The sequence below is a fragment of the Mastomys coucha genome, unplaced genomic scaffold (genome assembly GCF_008632895.1).
Source record: "Mastomys coucha isolate ucsf_1 unplaced genomic scaffold, UCSF_Mcou_1 pScaffold21, whole genome shotgun sequence".
Lineage (NCBI taxonomy): Eukaryota > Metazoa > Chordata > Mammalia > Rodentia > Muridae > Mastomys > Mastomys coucha.
In genome coordinates this window covers 36,418,544-36,443,850 of record NW_022196904.1, presented here as the reverse complement: position 1 = coordinate 36,443,850, position 25,307 = coordinate 36,418,544, and the positions used below count along the sequence as shown (strand labels likewise).

At 50.7% G+C, this 25,307-nt stretch overlaps 2 protein-coding genes and 1 long non-coding RNA gene across 9 annotated transcripts in view; 1 reads left to right on the top strand and 2 right to left on the bottom strand.

Moving 5' to 3' along the window:
- Ap2a1 (adaptor related protein complex 2 subunit alpha 1) overlaps positions 1-17,117 on the top strand; it is a 31,838-nt gene extending 14,721 nt beyond the window's left edge. For 3 of the 6 annotated variants that reach the window (XM_031386481.1, XM_031386483.1, XM_031386487.1), the window contains exons 5-26: positions 7,058-7,187; positions 7,552-7,653; positions 9,057-9,165; positions 9,898-10,048; positions 10,395-10,563; positions 10,666-10,803; positions 11,077-11,259; positions 12,184-12,281; positions 12,461-12,692; positions 12,773-12,940; positions 13,028-13,188; positions 13,399-13,464; positions 13,730-13,786; positions 13,900-13,982; positions 14,118-14,207; positions 15,291-15,414; positions 15,505-15,621; positions 15,700-15,769; positions 15,926-16,060; positions 16,210-16,261; positions 16,606-16,695; positions 16,889-17,117. In XM_031386481.1, the coding sequence (XP_031242341.1) occupies positions 7,058-7,187; positions 7,552-7,653; positions 9,057-9,165; positions 9,898-10,048; positions 10,395-10,563; positions 10,666-10,803; positions 11,077-11,259; positions 12,184-12,281; positions 12,461-12,692; positions 12,773-12,940; positions 13,028-13,188; positions 13,399-13,464; positions 13,730-13,786; positions 13,900-13,982; positions 14,118-14,207; positions 15,291-15,414; positions 15,505-15,621; positions 15,700-15,769; positions 15,926-16,060; positions 16,210-16,261; positions 16,606-16,682 (2,512 nt within the window). In that variant the 3' untranslated portion in view covers positions 16,683-16,695; positions 16,889-17,117. Of the gene's footprint in view, positions 1-7,057; positions 7,188-7,551; positions 7,654-9,056; positions 9,166-9,897; positions 10,049-10,394; positions 10,564-10,665; positions 10,804-11,076; positions 11,260-12,183; positions 12,282-12,460; positions 12,693-12,772; positions 12,941-13,027; positions 13,189-13,398; positions 13,465-13,729; positions 13,787-13,899; positions 13,983-14,117; positions 14,208-15,290; positions 15,415-15,504; positions 15,622-15,699; positions 15,770-15,925; positions 16,061-16,209; positions 16,696-16,888 lie in introns of those variants that run through there. The other 3 variants (XM_031386485.1, XM_031386484.1, XM_031386486.1) reach the window with 3 other exon arrangements.
- LOC116102158 lies at positions 1,332-7,623 on the bottom strand. The gene is made up of 2 exons (XR_004123022.1): positions 7,488-7,623; positions 1,332-1,790 (listed from the first exon to the last, which is right to left on the bottom strand). It is a non-coding gene; the product is annotated as an uncharacterized LOC116102158 (long non-coding RNA).
- On the bottom strand, positions 16,401-20,942 carry Fuz (fuzzy planar cell polarity protein). Of its 2 annotated transcripts, XM_031386502.1 has the most exons (11): positions 20,633-20,939; positions 20,314-20,435; positions 20,003-20,087; positions 19,674-19,742; positions 19,367-19,471; positions 18,314-18,511; positions 18,144-18,239; positions 17,909-18,015; positions 17,760-17,824; positions 17,612-17,686; positions 16,401-16,897 (listed from the first exon to the last, which is right to left on the bottom strand). In XM_031386502.1, the coding sequence occupies exons 1-11, from the start codon at positions 20,741-20,743 to the stop codon at positions 16,683-16,685; spliced, it is 1,248 nt and encodes a 415-aa protein (XP_031242362.1). In that variant the 5' UTR covers positions 20,744-20,939; the 3' UTR covers positions 16,401-16,682. The 2 variants fall into 2 exon arrangements, with proteins under 2 accessions (XP_031242362.1, XP_031242363.1); XM_031386503.1 differs by lacking the exon at positions 17,612-17,686 and having other exon boundaries at positions 16,426-16,897; positions 20,633-20,942.
- Between the last annotated feature and the right edge of the window lie 4,365 nt (positions 20,943-25,307).

Below are 25,307 nucleotides of genomic sequence, written 5' to 3'. Positions count from 1 at the left end.
TGAGGAAAGGCAGGGTTTCAGGCTAGTTGGGTCAGCTCTGGCCCTGTGTTATCTGAAGCTTCTCAGCTGTTTTCTGAGCAGTTCACATCTGTTTGTAACATGGCTCTGATTCTCAAAGCAGCAGTGGCAGGAGACCCTGTATTCCCAAGTGCCAGGGTACCTGAAGATGTGCGGGCGGGCTGCAGCTGTAGCTCTGCTGATAGAGCCCTTGCCTGGCCTGCAAAGGACCCTGGGATCCTTCCTGGGCACCTGTAAACCATGCATGGAGGCCAGAGGAACAGAAGTTCAAGGTCCTCTTCTGATTGTTGGTGGTTTCTAGGACAACCCGGGTTACGTAAGACACTGTGGAAACAAATTCTTCCTTGTGTTTGTTTTTTGTTTTTAAGACAGGTCTTCTCTGTGTAGCCCTGGCTGTCCTGGAACTCACTATGTAGACTGGGCTGGCCTCGAACTTGGAGATCCGCCTGCCTCTGAATCCCAAGTGCTGGGGTTAAAGTGTGCACCATCATACCTAGACTTTTCTGGGTTTTAAACTTAATTATGAAACTGGAGAGATGGTTCAGTGGTTAAGAGCACTGGCTTCTCTCCCACAGGACCTGGGTTCAATTCCCAGGATCCACATGGCAGCTCAAAATTATCTGTAACTCTGGTTCTAGGGTATAGGCTCCCTCACACAGACATATATGTCTGCAAAACACCAGGCATATAAAGTGAAAGATAAATACATCATTTGAATTTTATTAAGTGTGTGTGCCAGAATAAATATTTTGTGAGGCAGTCTCTCTCTAACACACACTCTCTCTCTAGGTAATTAATTAATTAATTAATTAATTTTTCTATTTATTTATTTTTAGTTTTTCGAGACAGGACTTCTCTGTGCAGCCCTGGCTGTCCAGGAACTACTCTGTAGACCAGGCTGGCCTCGAAATCAGAAATCTGCCTGCCTCTGCCTCCCAAGTGCTGGGACTAAAGGCATGTGCCACCACCGCCCAGCTTATTTTTATTTTATAAATATTGATTGGTGTTTTACCTCCATGCATGTCTGTGTGAGGATGTCAGATCCTCTGGAACTGAAGGGTTACAGACAGGTGTGAACTGCCATGTGGGTGTTGGGAATTGAACCTGGGTCCTCTGGAAAAGGACCCCTAGACTTATTTTTATAATTTTAAATCATGTGTAGGTGTGTGTGTCTATGTGCAGGTGCACATCAGCGCAGATGGCCAGCACTTTGAGACTCTCTGGAGCTGGAGTCACAGGAAGTTGAGAGTTACCTGACATGGGTACTGGGAACCAAAGTTGGGTCCTGAACTGCTGAGGCATCTCTCCAGCTCTGAAAAAAGGCTTTTATTAACAAGTCAGAAGGGATTCTCCAGGAGGTGATGGATAATGTTCTAGAACAGTTAGGAGTCAGTGATCACTTGAGGATATGGGTGCCTTCTGCAAAAGGCCCAGTAGGTGCCAAGGCTCTGGGTGTAGGTGTGTGGTCCACCAGAGATTCTCTGTAGATGGAGGATAGTAAGCATGGGAGAGACTCTGGGAAGTCTGCCTCTGCTTCCTGTAGAAGTTGGGGTGACTGGTGTCTGTCAGGCAGTTGAATAATAGGAGCAATGTTGTCTTTTAGAAAAATCACCGCGGCTGCTGTGCCCAGAGGTGAGATTTCTATTTCTGGCAGTGTAGACGAGGTGCTGCTGGTATTCTTGACAATGTGGCTGATCTGAGTGTAGTGAGGCTTGTAGGAAGTAGGAGAACTGTGACAAGTCTGAGGCCAGCCTAGGCTTCACAGTGAGACCCTGTGTCAAAAAGAAAAGAAAGACTTTATTTTGAACAAAGGAGCAAGAGTTGATATTAGTTAAGCTAGCCGGTAAGTGAGGCACACATGGAGGCCTAGCCAGGAGCAGCCAACCTGACAGAGTTGGTCTCAGGCACCTGGACTTCTAAGACCTTTTGTGAGCTGGAGGACCTGAGTCTTGTATTTGTGGGTGGGGGAGGAATGTGGCCTCTGGGAGCAGAGAAAAGCTTGTCCAAGTAGAGGCTGTGGGAAGCCACACATCAAAGTGTAGGTGTCCTAGAAATAAATGGCCCTGGGAGCTGTATGCAAAATTACCTGTTTTCACCCTTGTCACACAGCAGCCAGAGTTGCTGCTGGCTTGCTCTGTGTGCTTGTTTGAAACAGGGCATCATGTAGCCCAGGTTGGCCTTAGTTGATCCTCCAGCTTCCTCCGACTTAATGCTGGGATTTCAGGCCTACACTTCCATAGCTGCCTCATCCTGCCTGGGTCCCCAAACACCCCCAAGTTCACCTTTGAAGCAATGTAAGCCAGGCAAGCTACCTGGTGCCCCAGAGGGCCCTTTCAAGACTTGTTCTTTTTATTCTATGTGGATGGGTGTTTTGCCTACATATGTATGTACCTCATATATATGTATGTAGTGCCCAAGGAGGGAGCTGTGAACAGGGAAGAAAAGAAGCATGAAGGTGGGCCCCGAGGGCCCAGTGTGCTATGTGCAGGTAGGGCCAGAGGATGGGCTGACATACAGGAGGAAAAGGATTAAAGGGCCATTGTGGTTGCAGCACTGGGGAAACTGAGGCAGGAGGATTAAGAATTTAAGACCGCTTTGCAGCACAGCCAGATCCTGTCTCCTAATTGATTAGTTAATAATTTTAAACTCAAAGTTTGAGCTAGGCTCTCACTAGGGAAGCCAGGCTGATTGCTTGTCTGCTTTTGGTTTGATTTGCTTATTGAGATGGTCCAGCCCATCAGTAGCTGAGTATGACCTTGAACTGTTCCTCCTGCTCCTTAGCCTCTGAACTTAGACAAAACTTACAGTATCTATTATCTGTTTGTTTTTGAGGTAGGATTTCACTGTGTAGCCTTAGTGGCGTAGAACTTGTTGGTGACTCCTGCCTCCTGAGTTTTGCCATACAGTCCTGTACCACGATGTCTAGCTCAGATTTGCTAATTGTGCACAGGGCAGTGGTTTTTGATGTACTCTTGTATGCAACCATCAACTACTACTCAATTCCAGACCATTGTTGTCACTCTCTGAGAGAGCAGGCCCTGTGCTGTGGGAAGGTCTGTTACCCCCTCACAAGTTGGAGCTCACTGGTCCATGCTGAGGCTTTGTCTGAAGTGACATGGAATGTGCAGTGACCAGGTCTGTGGCTTTCTCTCATGGAGAGAAAAGGTGTATTTTGAGTTTGTTCATCTGTCTGTGGTGGGTGTCAGACTTGATGCCTGGAGCTGGGGAGATGGCTCAGTTGGTAAAGTGCTTGTGGTGCAGGTGTGGGGACCTGATGTCTGGAACCCACAAGCACACAGACAGCTGCGCATCATTACTCTACCTGTAACCCTATCCATGGGCTGCCAGGACAGAAGGGCGCTGGGGCCAGCCACCTACCTTCTCAGTGAGCCCCAGGTTCAGTAAGAGATCCTATCTAAAAGATAAGATAGGAAGCTACAGGGGAGGTTACTAGTGTTGATTTCCAGTCTTCATATGCACATGCACACACACTATATACACACAAAAACTGTACAGAATACACATATACTGCACACACTATATAAACATATACACTATATAGATATGTATACTATATATACACACATTCATATATACACACATACGTGGGCGGACACACACACACACACATGAGCCTGACAGCGCATGTTTTATGTGTCCATTATTACAAAACTCTCCCTTTTTACAGACATGCTGCTCTCATCTGAGTGGAGTCTGCAGTACTCTTGCGTTGGTTCCTAGCTGGGAAACTGCTAGGTCAAATTTTTATTGTTTTTTCAAGACAGAGTTTCTCTGTGGAGCCTGGGCTGTCTTGGAACTCACTCTGTAGACCACCAGGCTGGCCTCAAACTCAAAACCCACCTGCCTCTGCCTCCCAAGTGCTGGGATTAACGGTGTGTCCCACCATGCCTGGCCTGGGTTGATTGTTTTTGAGACAGGATTTTCTTTGTTTGTTTGGAGAGGACATAGTCTCATTGAACCCGGGTTGACCTTGAAACCACTATGTATCTTTCTCTTTCTCTTTCTCTCTCTCTCTCTCTCTCTCTTTCTTTTTTAAGCATTTATTGTCATGGCAGAAAGTTGTGATGAGTGAAACTGTACCCCTTTTTCTCAGGGCAGGCCTGAGGTTAGGGAAGGGGAGCTAAGAGGGTAATAAAGGCAGAGAAAGGCAGAGGGAGGGAGAGAGTAGAGAAGTAGAGGCCAGCCATGGCCACATGGAGAGAGAGGAGGGAAGGGAATTCAGAGAGGGGGGGAGCAGGAGAGCAAGAGAGAGAGGCAAGAGTAAGAGAGTAAGAGTATCCTTAAATTTCTAACCCTCTGCCTCAGCCTCACAAATGTTATGGTTATTTGGCTCAGCTACCAAACCTAGCTCCAGACTCCCCTCTTACCGTAAAGATTTGTGTTGTAGTAAATATTTGAGGGTTTCCACCTACCTTAGATCATTTAGTTCCCAAATAAAAGATACTTTTTTTTTTTTTTGTCTTTTTGAGACAGGGTTTCTCTGTGTAGTCCTGGCTATCCTGGAACTTACTCTGTAGACCAGGCTGGCCTTGAACTCAGAAATCCAACTGCCTCTGCCTCCCAAGTGCTGAGATTAAAGGCGTGTGCCACCACCACCACCCGGCAAAATCTTTCTTTTTTTTTTTTTAAAGATTTATTATAATTATTAAGTACACTGTAGCTGTTGTTAGACACTCCAGAAGAGTGTGTCAGATCTCATTATAGGTGGTTGTGAGCCACCATGTGGTTGCTGGGATTTGAACTCAGGACCTTCGGAAGAGCAGTCAGTGTTCTTACCCGCTGAGCCATCTCACCAAGACACAAAACCTTTATATTTACACTAAGCTGTAAAGCTTTAGAGCTGGGCAGATAGCAGCCCTCTGTGCTATTTTTGTCTACTTCCCTGTCAATACCCCGAGATATGACTCACCATGTTCCACCTGGGCTGTTCCTACTTCAAGGGCCATACTTCGTGGTCATGCTCTCATGGTCCACCTACCCCATGGCGACTTTGTCTTTCTCTCTCCTCTTTCCTCATGGCCTCTGCTTCAGACTTCCTAGCCCAGGAACTACCAGTCTTGCCTATCTCCATCTTCTGCCTAACTACAGGCTGTAGGCATCTTTATTGACCAATCAGGGATAACTTGGGGGGCAAGATTACATAGCATCATCACTTGATGTATGTGAGGATTTCCTCATAGGGAGCAACCTGATCTAGGGGTTTTACAACCCCAATTACAATTATCATTACAATTCATAGCAATAGACCAAACCTCGTCAGATTTGGTTTATTTTAAACTGTGTGTGTGTGTGTGTGTGTGTGTGTGTGTTTGAGTGTTTGAGTTCGTGCATTTGAGTAGAGGTACCCTTAGAGGTCAGAAGAGGGAATAAGATCCCAGTGTTGGCAGTTAACAAGGTGGCTGTGAACTGCCAACTTGGGTCCTGAGCCACCTCCTCTCTTGCCTTGACCCTTTTATTTTTATTTTAAGTCAGGGTCTTACTGAGTATGGTGGCATGTCCTGTTACCCAGCACTCAGGACAGATTTATGTGAATGTGAGGCTACTCCAAAACACATTGGATTCTAGGCTAGCCTGGGCTCCATGGTAAGACACTGTTTCAAAATGGGTGGGGCAAAGGTTTTGCTCAATTGCCAGCCTGACCTGAACTCAGTCTGTTGTCTAGACTGGCCCTGAATTTAACTGTCATTTTGCCTCAGCTTCCTTGGGGCTTGGATGACAGATGTGTGTCACCAGCCCCAACTTATCACAACTTAAAAAATATTTATTTTTATGTGAATGTGTGCTTATGTATACCAGATAGGTACAGGACACCACAGAGACTATTGCATGTCCTCTGGCTTTACCCTCTTTCTTCCTGCTCCCCAGAAATCACCTGGATTCACAGTTGTGTCCATCTTTCCTACCTTGCTGCATCTTCATTGTCATTTGCACCCAGCCTGAGCAGCACATTGGTCTGTCTTCTCCTGTCTAGCTTCAAAATTACTGACCAGGAAATGGACAGGAAGACAAATCCGCCTTCTCTACTGGAGAGTTGATACGAGAAGAAGGCTGAGGCTGAGCTCTATTGGTGGAGTGCCCACCTAGCATACCCAAAGCCCTGGTTTCTCTCCACAGCACCATATAAACCATGTGTGGTGGTGTACATGTCCCACTATGAATGTAGAAAAGGGATCAGGAGTTGAAGGTGCTCCCTGGCCAAAGAGTGAGTTCCAAGCCAGGCATGGAGACACAATCCCAGCATTTGAGTTACAAGTGGATCTCTGTGAGTTCAAGGCCAGTCTGGTCTACAGAGTGAGTTCCAGGTTAGTCAGGGCTACACAGAGAAACCCTGTGTCAAGAAACAGAAAGGAGGAGGCAGGGGATCCAGACTAGCTGAGATTAAAAGATCCAGTCAGTCAACTGATAAATACATTCTCAAGATCCAGTATTAAAGAGAAAGCCAGAGAGCTCAGATATAGCTGGAGGGTGGCAGGGTTCCAGCCTCAGCTTCTTATAAACTGTGCATACCTGTAATCTCAGCCCTGGGTAGATGGGGGCCAAAGGATCAGAAGTTGAAGGGCAACCTTGGCTCTCGAGGCCCTGATTATAGTATAAGAGGCTAACATCCAACATTGTCAGCCTAGAATACTGGATGGGAAGGACAGGACCCCTAAGACTTCAAGGAGAACTATTTCCTCCTTCTCCTCTGATTTGTTCTATTTCTGACACATCAGTTGCAGACAAGGTCTTAGTGCACAGATATGGTCCACAGTGTGTCTGCTCGTCTCTTCATAATCTACAGCAATGCAGGGTACACAAAGGTGCTCATGATGTGGGGCTGAGCTAGCCTGCACATTTTGCCTGGCTCTGCCAGATGTTTGTGGATGAGGAGACAGTCCCTGGAGCAGCTGGGGCAGTATCCATGTGCTTTGGGGTTGCTCTGGCTGCCTATGTAATATCCTGGTCACATGGCAACAGATAGGATGGCAGGTGCACTGGGGCTATGTAGCCCTGACTGCCCCCCACGGTGTCCCCACAGAGACAGCATGGACAGTGTGAAGCAGAGTGCAGCCCTATGCCTATTGCGACTCTACAAGGCCTCGCCCGACTTGGTGCCCATGGGCGAGTGGACGGCACGTGTAGTGCACTTGCTCAATGATCAGCACATGGTGAGGTGCCCGGCTGACCCACTCTCAAGTGCCTGAAGCCCCTGACATTCCAGCCCAGATCTCCTGTCCCTAGTGTGTATGCCCTGCCTGATTTTCAAGAAACCTTCCTCCTTCCTTGATAACTCCTTGGCTGCCTGGGACTGTCCTTGTCTCTGATGCAGTACCTTAAAAGGATTTGCCAGTTTCTGAGCCTAGAGATCCCATAGCAAGGCCAGTTGATTGACTAACTGTCTTGCAAAGACTTACCCCACCCAAGACTCCCAGTAGCCCACCCTGCTTCTGACTCCTGAGGTTACTTACCCTGATGTCAGGGCTTTCCCAGTGACACCCAGCATGAAGTCCCTCATGCCTGAGCTCCTTGCAGGGAGTGGTCACAGCTGCTGTCAGCCTCATCACCTGTCTCTGCAAGAAGAATCCGGATGACTTCAAGACCTGTATCTCCCTGGCTGTGTCTCGCTTAAGCCGGGTGAGTGCTGTCACACTGGCTGCAGGAGGGTCTGACTCCTGTGTCTGTGACATCTGTCTCTCCTCCCTTCCTTAAAAGGCAAGCCAGCCTGTGCTTAAAAGCCAAGGCTCTGCATTGGCTTCATCAGGCTGTGTGTCCACAGGCAAAGGGCTTCACTTCTTTGTGCTTTTTTCCTACGTGGTTCAGGGGCTGGTGTCAGTGCCATTCGCAGCATGGCTGCTGTGGTAAGGTACTGACAGCTCCCCTGCCTGCTCTTCTTCCTCCTCTTTGCCTACACATCCCTCCTTTGCCTTCCACCACCTCCACCCCGTCCTCAGAGCACCCTGTGTCTTCTGTGTGCCTGGCTCTCTATGTCTGAGTCAGACCTTAAGGCGGCCCTGTCCTGCTGAGAGGGAGCGTGACAGGGACTGTGACTCAGTCACAGACTGCCAAGAAGGGCTATGCACCATGGATGGAGCTCAGCATTGTGAACAGCTCATGGAGGTCCTAGTTCAGTTTGGGAGACAGGAAAGCTTCTGGGGATGGCAATCCAAATGGAGACTCAGAAAAAGAAATGAAAATATTGTCGGGGAGAAGGAGCACCTATGCCTACCATTCATTCTGTCCCCAGCCCCTTGTTATCACACATCTGAATGTATTAGGTGCCAAGCCCAAGAGGTACAGAGATGAGGTCACTGCCAGCGTAGGACACGTGGTCACACCACTGGCACAGAGCACTGTGGGAAGGCTTCCTGGAGAAGGTTGTTGGGTTGTTTTTGTCTGAAACAGGGTTTCTTTGTGTAGTTCTGGCTATCCTGGAACTAGCTCTGTCGATGAGGCTAGCCTCAAACTCATAGAGATCTGCCTGCTTCTGCCTATGGAAGTCTGGGACTAAAGGCTTTTGCTACCACTGCCCAGCTTGCAGAAGGATTTTTGAGGTGGAGATGGAGGTTCCCCTGAGGAGTGATTGTCATACGATCTTCTGACCTGTACTGGGCCAGGGATGGAAGAAGGATCAGACCCAGCTCCTGACCCTCGTCAGTTCCTCCGTGCTGAGGATGCAGGAACCATGGTGGTTAAGGCTGTAAGAAGCAGAGCCAGCAATAAGCAGAGAGGCTCTAGCCTGCCCTCGGGACTGTCACACAGGGAACTAGCAGAGACTTTTGCTCCAGTGTTCCAGCATTGCTTGGAAAATTCAGAGTGAGGTGCTGGGCACATTGTACGCATTCAGGAGGCTGAAGCAGGAGGCTCTTGACTTTGAGGCCATCAGGCTGAGTTCATCCCACCCACAGGCCACTGTGTATTCAGGCCTTGGCTTCCCCTTTCTTGTCAAACCTGACTCCCATGGTGTCCTGGTGTGACCATGTGTTCTTCAGGGGACAGGCCCCTCTGCTGCTTCCACCCATCATTCCTTCCTTCTGCAGATTGTCTCCTCAGCCTCCACTGACCTCCAGGACTACACTTATTACTTCGTTCCTGCACCCTGGCTCTCTGTGAAGTTACTGCGGCTGCTACAGTGTTACCCACCGCCAGGTAAGGCCTGTGGGCTGCCAGCATCTATGTTCTCACTTCTCCTGAGCAAGGCTAAGCATCCAGACTCGTGGTTGGCTTTGGGTAGGAGTGGGGGAACAGCCTGGTGCCCTGCCCTATGCGGCATCTGGGGTGGCACAGCTCGTCCTGCCATAGGCCCTCCGTCCTGGGGTGTGAGCTGGGTACCATGCCTGCTTTACAGGAAAGGACCATTGCCCCGCTCTGCCTGCCTGGCAGCTGTCCTGTGTAGCCGGGGTCTGCCTCAGATTCCTCTACCACAGTAGTGAGGCACTCTGGGGATGCTGATCAGCTTTCTTTCTGCTAAACTCATAACCCCTGGCATCCAAATAGTGTGCAGTGGCCTTTGAAGCTGGTAGCTCAGAGTCAGTCTCTTGGGCTCTATGGGTAGCTCCTTGGGAAAGCTTAAGCTCCATGGTGGCTCTGGGATGGGCTCCTGGGTTTTCCATACTTCTGTGAGGAACCTAAGGAACATTAGTGCAGCAGAAGGGGAAACTGAGGCTCATAGGAGTGGAGACTCGTGCCCAGCAGAGTCAGTATGGGATGAGTGGAGCCCAGCTCTAGAAATTGCTGTCTTACATTAGAAGGCAGAGGCCCAGCCCAGGACTGCCAGGCTTGAAGGCAGCTGGGCCTCCCGTGAGGGTGAGAGCTAGAGCAGCTGCAGTCTTTGGATCCCACTGAGCAGAGGGCTCAATCACTTCCCCTCCCTCTTCCCAGAGGATGCAGCCGTGAAAGGGCGGTTAGTGGAGTGTCTGGAGACTGTGCTCAACAAGGCCCAGGAGCCTCCCAAGTCCAAGAAGGTGCAGCACTCCAATGCCAAGAACGCCATCCTTTTTGAGACCATTAGCCTCATCATCCACTATGACAGGTGCTGTGGGCAGAGGGGTGGGCAGGCAGGGTCGCTGGCCTGAGGAGGGAGGTTGCCATCTCACTCCTGGGTCTGAGGACAGCAGGGCCTGGGAAGAGGACAGCTGTGAAATGGTCCCCTGAGGTGGATGCAGAATTGCTGCATATCATGTTGGTTCAATCCTGCATACTGAGGATTGAAGTCAGGACTGGTTTCTACTGGCCGTATCCCCACTCTATTGCTTATCTCTCTGGGCTCCTGAGGGCTCCTAGGAGGGACATATAGGATGCTGGGGTGGGCAGAAATGAGGAACTGGATCATTATGCTCACGTCTCGTCTCCATCTACACTTCACTTGTGCCTGCCAGTGAGCCCAACCTCCTGGTCCGCGCCTGCAACCAGCTGGGCCAGTTCCTGCAGCACCGGGAGACGAACCTGCGCTACCTGGCCCTGGAGAGCATGTGCACACTGGCCAGCTCCGAGTTCTCCCATGAAGCTGTCAAGACCCACATTGATACTGTTATTAATGCCCTCAAGGTATGTCCCTCTGCCCCACTCAGAGATGCCTGGTGCTTGGTGACCCTGCAGTGAGCCCAGTGCAACTTAGATCCCAGCTTGCTCCTGTTTTCCTTTCCTCAGACGGAGCGGGATGTCAGCGTGAGGCAGCGGGCAGCTGATCTCTTGTATGCCATGTGTGACCGGAGCAATGCCAAGCAGATTGTATCAGAGATGCTGCGGTACCTGGAGACTGCTGACTATGCCATCCGAGAGGAGATCGTGAGTCTAGAGGACAGAGCTGGTCACCTGAGTGTGAGGGGGGAGGGCTGGGGTCTGGCCCCTTAGGTTGAAGGAGAAGTGTAGGGACTGGACCTCTAGGTCTAAGGGAAGAAGACTAAGAATTAGGAATCCTTAGTCTAAGGAAGGAGTCTGGGGAGGGACAGCCCCTGGGTGCTACAATGGGGCCAGCCATGACCATACATCCAGGAATGGCACTAGTCACCCTCCCATGGGCATAATTGTCCACTCACACATTACTACCTCCCATCATAGGTGCTGAAAGTAGCCATCTTGGCTGAGAAGTATGCAGTGGACTACAGCTGGTATGTGGACACCATCCTCAACCTCATCCGCATCGCAGGCGACTATGTGAGCGAGGAGGTGTGGTACCGAGTGCTGCAGATTGTCACCAACCGTGATGATGTCCAGGGTTATGCTGCCAAGACAGTGTTTGAGGTTAGCAGCCTTCACTTTGACCCCGTAATGGAGCTCGGCTGCCAGCAAGAGCAGCTGGGCAATCCTATGCCCCACCAGCAGGGGCCAGCATCCTGCTCAGCTCCAGCCTTGGCTGAGTTACCCAAGCAACATGGGAGCTGCAGCTTTGGGACCTTCCCAGGCGTGAAGCGTATACAACATCTGTATCAGATCTCTGTGCAGGAGAGCTGGCTCCTTCATTCCTCCCTGTGCCGTGCTTCCTGGGCTCAGAGGGTTGCAGTCAGTTGTGACAGGGCCCATGTGGCTGCAGGGATATGTGGGTAAAGTGCCTGATGGACTAGTATGAAGTCTGGGTTTTAGTCTCTGCACTCATGCAGAAGCTGAGCGTGTGTGTGTGTGTGTGTGTGTGTGTGTGTGTGTGTGTGTGTGTGTGTGTGTGATGGGGGCAGAGACAGGCAGGTTCTGGGAGCTAGCTGGCCAGCAAGGCTAGCCAAAATGGGAATTCTGGTTTCAGTGAGAGACCCTGTGTCAAAAAATAAGGTAGGGAATGATTGAGGAAAATGCCTGACATCTTCTGGCCTTCCTATCCTTTCACTTGGATGTGTGGTTCTGTGTGCACACGAGCACACACAGAACATGGGATGGAAGCTACTCATGGCTATCCAGGAAGTAATCAAAGATAACACACCCCCTAGTGCCCTCCTTTTTCCAGGTAGGTCCCACTTCCCACAGTTTTTAGGATCTTCCTATACAGTGCCAACAGCTGGGGAGCAAGCACTAGAAGTGTGGTATGTGTGGGAGGTCTCAGTCATACCGTAACACAGCTAGGCTAGTTACCTCTCAACTCCTCAGGCCACAGTCTCTCTGTGAACATTTGCAGAGGTCACAGGGACTCCTGTCTGTCCTGTCCTTGTCCTCATCCTGCCTTCTCTTGCTCCCCCACAGGCCCTCCAGGCCCCAGCCTGTCATGAGAACATGGTGAAGGTCGGTGGCTACATCCTTGGGGAGTTTGGGAACTTGATTGCTGGGGACCCACGCTCCAGGTGAGGGAGCCTCATCCTGGGGCCCTCTTTGGGGTCTGGGAAATGGTGGGGCAGCGAGCTGGAGGAGTGAGATTCCTAGGGCCCCTCTCAGCACACAGCCCAGTGACCCCTGAGTGAGGACACAGCGTTGGCTGGGGAATGGGTGACGAGCATGTCTGCTGACGCCGCCTCCTTCACAGCCCACCAGTGCAGTTCTCGCTGCTGCACTCCAAGTTCCACCTGTGCAGCGTGGCCACCCGTGCTCTGCTGCTGTCCACCTACATCAAGTTCATCAACCTCTTCCCTGAGACCAAGGCCACCATCCAAGGTGTTCTGCGTGCCGGCTCCCAGCTGCGCAATGCCGACGTGGAGCTACAGCAGCGGGCAGTGGAGTACCTCACCCTCAGCTCCGTAGCCAGCACTGATGTTCTGGTCAGAGCCAATGCCCCAGTCCTTAGGACCACCCACCCTCTTGGGGCAGAAGTGCCCCTGACCTCCTGTCCTGCCCACAGGCTACAGTACTAGAAGAAATGCCCCCATTTCCTGAGCGGGAGTCGTCCATCTTGGCCAAGCTGAAGCGCAAGAAGGGCCCTGGGGCAGCCAGTGCCCTGGATGACAGCCGCAGGGACACCAGCAGCAATGACATCAATGGGGGTGTGGAGCCCACCCCCAGCACTGTGGTGAGCCCAGTTATGGACCATGTGCCCAGGCTGGGTCCACTCTGCCTTGCCCTGCCTCATCTATACCCTTTCTTGCCTTGATTGCAGTCAACCCCCTCACCCTCCGCGGACCTCTTAGGGCTGCGGGCAGCCCCTCCCCCTGCTGCACCCCCAGCTCCTGTAGGTGGGAACCTCCTGGTGGATGTCTTCTCTGACGGCCCCACTGCACAGCCCAGCCTGGGGCCCACTCCTGAGGAGGCCTTCCTCAGGTACCTCCTGTCCTTGTCCTACTCATCCCACCCCTTCTGTCTGGACTCTGCTGCTCCAGCTACCCTTGCTGTCCTTTCCCATAGCTGTGTCTCAGTCTACTCTTCTCTCCTTCCTCTTGCCTCTCTTTTCCTGGCCCTCTTGCTGCTTCTCTGGGATTGGCTGCCTGCCACACCTGTCTTCTCTGTCTGCTCTGGGATTGGATGGCCCAGTGAGCTGGAGCCCCCTGCCCCTGAGAGCCCCATGGCTTTGTTGGCTGACCCAGCTCCAGCTGCTGAGTAAGGGGTGGCCTCTGGCTTTGGGTTGATGGATGTCCCCAGGGTGGGCTTTAGGGGTTCCTAGTAACTGGCAAATGCAGGGTTAGAAAACAGTGAAAGCTGGGGTTCTTGGGAGATCCCTCTGCGGGGGTCCCACTTCCATATCTGAGGGTCTCTGGGGAAGCTTGGCCTATAGGTTCTGGGAATCTGCCTTCCAAGAGAGTATTGCCTGTGCCTCTTTCCTCCAGTCCCCAGCCCCCTGTGTATCACATTTCCTCTCCCCCAGCCCAGGTCCTGAGGACATAGGCCCTCCCATTCCAGAAGCGGATGAATTGTTGAATAAGTGAGTTCTGGGAGAGGTGGGCATGGGGTGGGGGTGGGGGGCGGGGAGAGGTGGAGAGCACCAAGATGGGCTGTCAGGAGCCCTTCCATTCTGACTCCCACCACCCTGCCTAGGTTCGTGTGTAAGAATAGTGGGGTCTTGTTTGAGAACCAGCTGCTGCAGATTGGAGTCAAGTCTGAATTCCGGCAGAACCTGGGTGTGTCCTGGTGGCCCAGAGGTGGAATGGGGTTGCTGGGGAGGGGTGGGGTTGTTGGCAGTATCCCCTGGCTGGGCTGGTGGCAGGGTATGGGATCAGAGGAGCTTGGATGGAGCCCTCACCCACCCGCTGCAGGCCGCATGTATCTCTTCTATGGCAACAAGACTTCCGTGCAGTTCCAGAACTTCTTGCCCACCGTGGTCCACCCTGGGGACCTCCAGACTCATATCCTGTGCTCTTGTGCCCCAACCCCAACCCCGCTCCCGTAGGCCCCTGGGAAACAGACTCACCAGATCCATACCTGTTCGGCCCCTCACTCTGAGTTAGAGTCACTTGTTACTTCTCAAACTGTATGCATAGCAGGTAGGCCTCTTTACTCTGGCACAGGTGACAGTAATCCAATATATAGGATGGATGACTTCTAGCACACCAGCTACCCTGCCAGGAACCTTACCTTTGCTGATGTGGTTTCTTCTGGGGCTCCTGCACTCAGGTTAACCAGGGATGCCTACAGTGTTAGCCCTGCAGTACATCAGCTGAGTGACTTGCCTCCTAACCCTCCTCTTTCTGCATTTGAAGATCTTTTGTTGTTTTCAAAACAATATAGCCTAGGCTGACCTCCACTCACTCTGCAGACTAAGCTGGCTTTGAGTCAAGGTGAGTCTTCTGTCTCTGCCTCCCAAGCGCTGTGAGTATAGGTGTGCACCAGTGAGCCTGGCTTCCTCGCCCTTTTTGAAGGAGCAGTTGGGATGTCCTGGAAGGTGTATGGCAGAGCCAGGCCCCCCTCTCCCTTATATTGGCCTCATTCTGAATGTGTGAGACTACAACAACTAGCCCTTCCCTCTCTACTTTTGTTCACCAATCTTCCAGAGCCCAGGGTAGACAGACAGCTCTGTCTGAAGTAGGGCAGAGCAGGTGAGTGTAGATACTAGCCATACCCGTGATGTCAGGCCTGCGTACAGATGGTGACAGTAATTGCTTCCATCTGTGCATGACCACTACTAACACAGACATGTTCCGGTGCTGGATGATTTCATCTACCCCTCAGCACATTTTCATGTACCCAGTTTGCACTGGAGGCTAAGAAAATCCCAGCCTAGCCCACTAGGATCTGTGTGGCTGGTCACCTACTGGAGGTAGGAGTGGAGTCTGAGAAGGATAGTCCTAGGTCTATCTCACAGGAGGAAGGAGGAGTTAGTTGTAGGTGAGTCTGCAGTTGGCCCAGAGCCTCTAGTTGACGTGGGCTTGTGGGCTCGTGCTCCTCAAGATGCCTCCAGCTGTCTCTGGCTTCCTTGACTATGGGGCCACAGCTGGCGGTGCAGACCAAGCGTGTGGCTGCACAAGTGGACGGCGGTGCACAGGTACAGCAGGTACTCAACATTGAGTGTCTGCGAGACTTTTTGACGCCACCACTACTGTCGGTGCGCTTCCGGTGAGTGGGAGCAACACCGTGCGGGGTGCGGGGCAGTGAGGCAGGGTCTTCAGGGACGAAGCCTGGCTGAGCTGCTCCTCATCTGCTCAGGTACGGTGGCACCGCCCAGTCCCTCACTCTGAAGCTCCCAGTGACCATCAACAAATTCTTCCAGCCCACAGAGATGGCCGCCCAAGACTTTTTCCAGCGTTGGAAGCAGCTGAGCCTGTGAGGGGCGGGGCTGGGAGGCGGGGCGGGGCTGAGGGGCGGGGCCTCAAATGCCTGACAGTGCTTTCAACCTCCCAGCCCACTGCAGGAGGCACAGAAAATCTTCAAAGCCAACCACCCCATGGATGCTGAAGTTACTAAGGCCAAGGTGAGAGAGACTGGGCGTTTACGGGGTGCTGGCCGCTGGACTGGGCATTTATGGGATGCTGGCCGCTAGATGGACCAGTTCTCACACTTGAGGGTTTAGCCTGCAGTAGGATGGAGGCCTCTCAGCTCTGCTTCTCTAATACCCATGCTGTTGTAGCTTCTGGGGTTTGGCTCTGCTCTTCTGAACAATGTGGATCCCAACCCTGAGAACTTTGTGGGTGCTGGAATCATCCAGACAAAAGCCCTGCAGGTGGGGTGTCTGCTTCGGCTGGAGCCCAATGCCCAGGCCCAAGTGAGTGCTGAGGGAGGGCCTCCCTGTGACCCCACATTCCCTGCGCCCAGCCCTCCTTCCTGTGCCTCTCATTATCTTCTCATCTGTCTTCCCTTTCCTTTTCCCCTCTGATTTTGTACCCCTTGTTGGGCTCTCTCCTCTCCACACAGATGTACCGCCTAACCCTGCGCACCAGCAAAGAGCCTGTCTCCCGTCACTTGTGTGAGCTGCTGGCCCAGCAGTTCTGAGCCCTGGACTTGCCCTGGGATATGGCCAGTGCCAGGCAGCCCTGGGATGGAGGCAGCTGTGGTGGAGGGGAGCAGCGAGGGGACCTCCAGTGGCAACAGCAAAGACCCTGGGGTGGGGGCATGCCTGGGAGCTTCCTCTGGCCTTTTGTATTTTATTTTTGTTCATCTGCTGCTGTTTACATTCTAGGGGGGTCAAGGGAAGCACCCTCCCTCCCTTGTCCCCTGAAGCACAGAGGGGAGAGGGGCCGGGGAAATACGTACCCCCTCCCCTCCCCCCACTCCTTGTCACCCTCCCCTTCCCTCCCTTTCCCCTTCCAGGGGCCGTGTATTATTGTGAGCGAATAAACAGAGAGACGCTAATATTACCCCATCTATTGACTGCCCACCCTGAGTGATCAAAGGAGTGGGGTAAGGGCTTGTAGAGTGTGGGTGGCCAAGCTTCGCAACGCATGGGTGGGGCTCTGAGGGGACAGCATCAACAGCAGCAGCCGTAGCCCTAGCTGCACAGCCACCAGCTGCCACCCCGTGCCTGGCCCTAGCACAAGATAGCAGGCTCTGGGAGTCTGGGCTGGGTGGACTGTATCCTCTTGTTTCTCTGCAGGCCCTGGTTCTGAGGAAGGACAGGGAGGACTGTGATGAGCAGCACAGCATCCTCATCAGGACCTGGTACCCCTCAGCCTAGCCCATTCCTTCATAGTAACTCCCAGATGAGCCTCTTCCCATCTAGCCTTGCTGTCTTCCTATGATCTCTGTGTGAACTCACAGACCTAACATGTAGTTGACACCAAGTGCCCTCACCAGTCCTCCTAAAGATCACACCCTACTCTCAAGTGTAAGCCTCCAGATTTGTATGCTTGTGAGGTCTTTATCTGGCTGGGTACCATTAGGACCCTGCCTGTGTCTCTTGGGGCCTTAGGGACCTGGGACAACTTCCCAATGTGGAGTCTGCAGGCTCCTCACTTGCCTCAGCTTGATCAAGGCCCTGCCCAGCACTGTGGAGGGTGACAGGAGTGGCTGGCTGAGCGCTGCCACTTAGCACTGCTCAGCATTTAGGATCGACATAACTGATAGCCCTTGCCTAGGAGGATGGGGCAGTAAGTTCTCGGGTCTTTTGAGGTACTGGATAGCCCAAGCTGGCCTCAAACTCGTGGTCATTCTGCCTTGTCCACAGTAGGGCTGAAATTCCAGGTGTGGGACAAAATGCCCAGCCCAGAACCAGTGCTATAAAAACACTGGCTGAAGTCTGGAAGGGGCAACTGAGGCATGTGATGGGTTCTCTGCTTCGGGGTGTGTATGCCATGTGGGATCCATGCCTACCACTCACCTGGTGGGAAGTGGGTGGTGGTCACCAGCGTGTAGAAATTTCTAAGGAGGCGCCTGCGCTGCTCAGGGGAAGGCTCTAGAGAAAAGCGAGCACCTTGACTAGGTGGCTTCTGGCTCAAGGCCCTCCCACTCACTGCTTCCCCACACACCTTTATCCTTCGAGGGCTCCACGGTAAAGAGGCAGCGTCTCAGTTCCAAGTGGAGTAACAACAGACTTTGGGGGAAAGCACTATCAGGCTATGGGGAACCAGCAGATCAAATGGCCTTCCCGGCCCTGGGCCCAACCATCGAGCCTTACCCAAGAATATCACTGTGCAGCGGGAACCCTTCGGGTAGCGCCCTAGGGCCCAGTGGCAGGCAGGCCCGGAGGGGCTCCAGCAGAGGCTGCCACCAGCGTTCCAGTAACTATGGGGGTGAGATGGGAGCGAGGTCAGGGCTGGTCCCTAGTGGAGCTTGGTTAGCCAGGACCTGCATGCAGCAGGTGGCGCTCACGGAGGGGATGTGCGAGGCAGCACTGCAACAGTCCGCCTCACCTGTGGGTCCAGCTGGCCGAGGGGCGGGCGCGGCCCGCACAGCAGACACAGCTCCAGGCCCCGCAGCAGCGTCAAGGTCAACAACCTATGTGGGACCTGTATGGGGCACCATATAGAGCTAAGTATGGCCCCGCCCCGCTGGAAGCCCCACCCTGGTCCCGCCCACTCACCGTGGGGCTCCCGTGGGGCAGGTACACCGGGTAGTCGCGAGCAGCTTGTGGTGGCAAGGACCCCACCAGCCAGGGGAGTAGCACAGCTTCAGGCATGCCCAGGCGCCACCAGCCCTCAGTCGCTGCCACCACTCGGCCTGATACCAGTAGGCTGACAAAGGCTGTGCCAGTGGCCTCCGCGAACCCCGAGAGGGTTTCCTGGTGAAAAGGTCAGACTAGATGTCATAGCACAAGGAGGGACATTCCCGGAGGGGAAGACCAGCCATGAGACACTCCAGCATGCAAGGCAGCCAGGCTCCTGATTTACACCCTCTCTGTGAACAGGAATGCTTTAACTTTCTCTATACACTTATTTTATCTGTTTGTTTCTTTGTTTATTTTTTAAAATTTATTTCTCCTTCAGTTATGGGGATGCTCCTGCCAAGCCATATTGAATTTCTGAGTCATGTGTTCACTGAGCTGCCTAGGCTGGCCTTACACTTTGCATTCTCTTCCTCGGCCTCCAGAGTAGCTGGGGTGACAGGCCAGCACCAGGAGGCCCTGCAATGCCAATAGTTTTAACAACAGCATCTATAACGTGGTTCTCTACTTGCTGAAAAGGCACAGTTCTGTCCTATGTTAGCTCTGAGGTCAGGACACGCTGCCAGGAGAGGCATAACTTCAAGAAAGGACGATTGGGCGGGCGGGCTGGCGCATGCCTTTAATCCCAGCACTCAGAGGCAAAGGCAGGTAGATGTCTGTAAATTGGAGGTCGGCCTGGTCTACAGAGAGAATTCCAAGACAGCCTGGGAACCCTGTCTTAGAAGGGGGTCCGGGAGTGGGGGGGATTTGCCTAGACAGGGAAAATCTCCTTGCAAGGCAGAGAGGCAGGATGCTTGTGAAGTGGAAGCTGCAGGACAACAGGTGAGCAGTCAGTTTACCCTGGTGAAGAAAGTCCTTTTAGAAAGAGTTCCAGGATGATAAGAGCAGGTTAGGACAATATCCAGAGGGAGGAAACAAAGAAGGCTGAGCAGAACTATGGCGACACAGATATTTCTATAGCTGCCCCATTACCTGCATGACAGACCCCTCTGGAGGGATGACACAGTCCACACACTGGGTCAGGTCCCCGATGAGCTCTGAATTCCCCAGGAAGCTGTCAATGAGACAGTAGCTGGCCTGGTAGAGGAAAAGGGAGGTAGGCGTCTAGGACCCAAGTGGGCTCAGATCAGTCCAGAGAAAACTGGGACCAGCTCCATGGTTAAACAAGCTCTCCAAGAACCCAATGGGCCCATGCTTTCCCCATGCATACTGGGAGTTGTAGTTCCAGACAAACAGGCAACTTAGGGATCCTAACTGCACTCACATCCCACAGCCTCACCCTCAATTCTTTCTTCAGTCTCTCTACATTCCGGATATTGGTCAGCTCCTCAAGTCCCACAATGAGAACCTAGAAGAGTTACATAGGGTAGTGGGATCCTTAATAGGATCTAGTCAGAGAGGACAGTATCTGGATGGGTGTTGAGAGGAAGGCCAGGTCTGGATCCCTGTGTATGAAGGAGGTCTGGATCTGGACTCCTAGGTATGAGGGAAGAGGGCTGAGGGTTGGATGCGTGGGTGTGAGAAAAAACTCGCAGGGGTCTGGACTGAGGAGCCGAGGCTGGGAGTGCAGCTCTCTTGAGTTTTAGAGAAAAGAGGGCCCAGTCTCACCATGGCCCCAAACACCATGTGGAGCATTCTTTCCAGCCTCAGCTCAGAGGTACCCTCCTCAGATGACAGAACAATGAGGGTGATACTGTGGGAGTGAAAGATGAGAAGCAAGAATGAGGTCAGCCAAGCGCTTCCGTGTCTTCCAGCTAATTCCTACCCGGCTGGCTACATCCCGACGGGAAGTCAGGGATCAGAGAGGATGCTTAGCTTATCAAAGATTCCCACGGCCAAGTTACCCCTGACAGTACTCCGGGATCACCTAAGCCAGGAACCATTGCCCAGATTTTGTTCCCTTACTCCCGCCAAGGGACCTGTCATGGAAGTTCTTCCACACCACGGTTGTGTCTTCCGTTCTTGCAGAGTTCAGTTGCACATCCAGATTCTGGCCGAACATGTGGACTCCATTGAGAGAGCCGATGACAGAGAAAGGGAGCTGAGGAAGAGTGGGGAAGCATCGAGACACCACTGTCCCACTTGGCAGTCTCCCCATATTCTCCCAAAGTTCTTCAGGAAGCCAGGCTTAATAGTCCCCCGTATCAGCTAAAGACCCCGAGCCTCTACTCCATGCATGATATGCTGTCCCAGCATCCCAAACCCCTTAATTAGACGCAGGAGTCGGAATGCCCCCACCTGTTGACGGGAGGGGGCGCCGCCGCAGCTGCTCCGACAGAACAGGGGAACCCCGCTAGAGGCTGCGAGGCACAGCAGATGCACCGCGCTTCCTGGTCCCTCATCCCCCATCTGGAAGTCCGCACCAGATAAGTCACCCCACTGGAGACTCTCGGTGTGGATCTGGGAGCATGCGGATAGTCAAAGTCGGCCTGCTGTTTGGAGCCGCCAGAGGGCGAGAAGCGGGATGGCCAAATTCCTGCCTTCAACTCAGCTCCTCCAACAGGATTCTTTTCCCGCCCCGGCCGGAAGTCATCATGACCCTAACAAAGATGGCGACAAGTACTGCTTGCCAAGCTTTCAAGTTGTTCCCGGACAGCTTCACATCTTTTGTATAACGAGAATGAAGAATCTAGTTTGCAGATGGTGATGGTGCTAAGGTGTTGCCTACAAACCTCCTTGTGTGCTTTAATAATTTACGTGCAATTGTTTTTAACGACTGGTTGAGGATGGGGGACAGTGCTAAGGCACTGCCTGGCAACGTCAGCGTGGCTTTTTCATTCCATAGTGGTAAATAACTTGCCCCAATCAAAGATGGCGGTATGCTCAGGCATTGCCTAGCAACCACCATTCACAAGGATTTCTGTTTCAAAACTCTGAACCGCTCTGCCACCGCCTCCCTATCATTTTTTTCAGAGTGGTTTGATCCAGGCAGTGTTGCTTAGTAACCACCAAGTGAGATGGTTGTTTTTGTTATTAGTGAAAGGCAGAAAGAAAGAGAATCTTTTCCAAAATCATTAAAAACCACATAATTTCTGTATGGAATTAATGCCTATGACGGTGTATCGTGTAGAAAGTTAGAGCGCTGAAAACGTCTTTCCCTGCAACTACAGAAGTTAGCACCGCGGGGCCAGGACAGATTTTCACAAATATGATCACTGTGTTTATCTCTTCTAAAGCTTTCCTCCTCCAAAGGATGGCTGGGAGCCAGTGAGATGGCTCAGCACATCACAGAGCTTGCCACGAAGGCCTGAGAAGCTTTCCTTTAACCCCTGGACTCTTCATGGTAGAAGTAGAGAACTTCACAAAGCTGACCTTCATCGTGTGCCAGAGCACACGTGCTATGATAATCAAATTTTATTTTCTAATTATAAATAGTATGTCTACAGCTTCATGTCTTTATTTTCTACTTTCTGGGAAAGTTGCCAGTCTGTAGGCCAGGTTGGCCTGGAACTCATAGCATTTGTTTGGCCTGGATTGACATACCAGCCACTCTCTTTTTCCTTGCTTTCCTTTCATTTTCTTTTTTGTTTGTTTGTTGTGGTTTAGTGTATTTTTGAGGTGTGGTCTCATGTAGCCCATGCAGACCCTGGGGTTTGCTTTGTGTCTTTGAACTTCTGATTTCTTTTCCAACATCTCAACCTTTCTAATGTCTTTTTATAAATTGGCATTTTTAATTGATTAATTATAAATCAATCTAATTGATTATAAATCTAATTGATTATAAAAATTTATAAGTGTAGGAATTGAACAACTTTTCCACTGACAAATATTAGATTTCTTCTTGTATATTTTAAATGATACTGAAAGACCCCCTTGGGGAGACCCCCACTCAAATCTCAGGAGGAAGTGCACCCAAGGAATCACAAGAGACCGTCTTGATGTAATTACAAGAGGTAGTTTTTAATTTCGGGGCGCTCTGGTTCAGCACCACACCTATCTCACACAGGAGATAGTGGAGCCGACCACGAGGCTTGAAAGTTAGGGGCTTATATAGGGAAAAGGTCTGGGGGAACAAAGGAGTCAGTATGGTTACACATGATTGGCTAGTTCAAATATTAACTATTACATGCAGAACAGAGTGGAAAATTCCTAAAGTTGGTGTTAATCTGAGTCAACAAAGCATCTGACCTTAAACCATATCTGAGAGGACCAGATGGTCCATTGCTTAGTGTCTGCCCAGGCATGTCCTTGCAGGCCTGGGCCCTGGACATGTCCTTGTTTGCCAAGACATGTTTTCCTCTATGTTTATAGTTTTATGTCTTCTTGACCTGCCAGCTCTTATGATATCTAACAACTTGCTTGCTCATTCCCAGGCCTATATGGGCCAGCTTGTGATGGATTCTTAGGCCCATGACTTTTCTTCCTAGTCAGCACAGGTCTAAAGCTTTAATTTTTCCTTTGCCTTGAGCTCTTTCTCGTTTCCTTTGTTCTAAACCTTTTCTTATTTTGACTAAATTATCTTTGACTCTTCCTGAGTGATCTATGTAAAAACAACACTCTTCTTCTATATCTTCTTGGCCTGTTAGTTCCCAGAATGTCTTAACAGCTTGCTTATTTTTGCCCAGGCTTATTTGGACATATTCGACCTTGGTCCACTGTGTTTTTCTCAAACCTGCAATTTTCTCATTAGCTAGCGCAAGTTTTGTTTTTTTTGTTGTTGTTGTTGTTTTGTTTGTTTGTTTTTTTTTTCGAGACAGGGTTTCTCTGTGTAGCCCTGGCTGTCCTGGAACTCACTCTGTAGACCAGGCTGGCCTCGAACACAGGAATCCACCTGCCTCTACCTCCCAAGTGCTGGGATTAAAGGCGTATGCCACCACTGCCCAGCAGCCAGCACAAGTTTTAAATTTAACTCTTTCAATACAATAAAACAAAATTTTTTTTGAAACAAAAAATCTTGCTGTGTAGCCCAAGCAGGCCTTGGTCCTTATGCTCCATTCTTCCCAGTGTTAGCCTTACCAACCCCATACCAACCCCGCTGATTCTGTACACCCTGAGTTAGCGGTTTTAGCTGCTCAGTTACTGTATGTTTGAGAGCGATTGCTTTACTAAACATATTAGAAAACAATGTTTTTAATAATGTATTTGTTTTTATTTCATGTGCATTGGTGTCTTACCTTAATGGATATCTGTATGAGGGTGTTGGATACCCTGGAACTGGAGCTGCCTTGTGGTTGCTAGGAATTACACAGCAGTCCTCTGAAAGAACAGCCAGTTCTCTTAACTGCTATCTCTCTAGACCCTACAGAACAATATATATATTTTTTTGGTTTTTCGAGACAAGGTTTCTCTGTATAGCCCTGGCTGTCCTGGAACTCACTCTGGAGACCAGGCTGGCCTTGAACTCAGAAATCCACCTGCCTCTGCCTCCCAAGTGCTGGGATTAAAGGCATGCACCACCACCACCTGGCCAGAACAATATTTTAAAGTAACTTTTTTGGATGTTTTTATTCTGGATTTTATTTCCTGTAATTCCTAAGGAATAATTAACAAATGCACTCTGTATATGGAAGAAATAGACATATAGTATAATTGTAAAGCGTGTACATGGTTGCACAGTCCCCTAAGGCCAACCTGGCCTACTCTCCCCAGTCTCCTGCCAAGTACACAAATAAACAGACAGACAGACAGATAGATAAGTGAAACTTTAAAAATTCAATGCATGCTTTTCGTTATAGCACTTGGCAGACAGAGACAGGAGCATTTCTTGAGTTCATGGTCAGCCTGTTTTACAGTGAGCTTCAGGACAGCTAGGGTTACACAGAAAAACGTTGTCTGAAAACAAAACAAAATTCAATGTGGAAAATTGTAGTTTATGGGTTAGCATTGAGGTTAAAAAAGCTAGTTCATGCCAAGTGGTTGGGTGGCGTGTGCCATTAATCCCAGCACTCCAGAGGTAGAGGTAGACAGATCTCTGAGTTCTGGGAGGCCCTACAAATTTACAGAGCAAGTTCTAGGACAGTCAAGGCTAACACAGAGAAAGCCTGCCTTGCGAGTGCAGGGTGGGGGCAGAGCCACACCAAAAACCAAGGTCTGGGATGCTGTCTCAGTTACTAAGGTGCTTGCAATGCAAGTATGTAGGCTGAGTTCAGATTCCCACCACCTATGTTTTGAAAAATCGCTTGTCTTTTTTTTCTTTTTCTTATTTTACTTTTTGAGACAAAGTTTCTCTGTGCAGCCCTGTTTGTCCTGGACTCTCTCTATAGACTGGGACTGCAACTCAGACCCACTTGCATCTGCTGTGGACTGGAATTTAAGGCATGTACCACCATGGCTTTGTATCTTTCTACATTAGTGTTTATTTAGTAAATTTCTGTCCACAAATGTCATACTTTTTCAGATCATTTTATATTCATTTTGGCTTATGCCGTTAGCTACAATGCTGAGACTGTTTCCTCCACTCTACCACACATTCCTATTACACTGTTTTTATATATTTAGTATTATTATTTTGTTATTATTATTGTTTTTCTTCTTTCCCTTCCTCCCTTTCCCTTTTTTTTCTCTCTCTCTCTCTCTCTTTCTTTCTCTTTGTAAGGAATGTATTTTCTTCGAGTGGTTTCTGGCTTTTTTCCCAGAAAACAGAGATTAGGTGTTGCCTAGTAACCTCCATTTAAATTGGAATTCCCTTCTTTCCCAGGAAAAATAACTGCCTCGCTTCCAAGTCCTGGGCAACTTTACAGTGTTGCCTAGCAACGTCGTTTCCGATGATGTGATTGGACCTCTCTCTCTCTCTCTCTCTCTCTCTCTCTCTCTTTCTCTGTGTGTCTCTCTCCTCTCTCTCTCTCTTTCTCTCTCTCTTTCCTGTCTCTCTCTGTCTCTCTGTCTCTCTCTCTCTCTTTCTCCTCTCTGTCTCTCTCTGTCTCTCTGTCTCTCTGTCTCCCTCTCCTCTCTCTCTCTCTCTCTCTCTCTCTCT

Coding starts and splice junctions, on each gene's coding strand:
- Fuz (XM_031386502.1), bottom strand. CDS start 20,743: ATGGGGGATGAGGGACCAGGAAGCGCGGTGCATCTGCTGTGCCTCGCA. Junction 18,240..18,313: donor TGCCCCACGGGAGCCCCACG/GTGAGTGGGCGG, acceptor TGCCCCATACAG/GTCCCACATAGGTTGTTGAC. Junction 16,898..17,611: donor CACCACCCACTTCCCACCAG/GTGAGTGGTAGG, acceptor GTCCTTCCTCAG/AACCAGGGCCTGCAGAGAAA.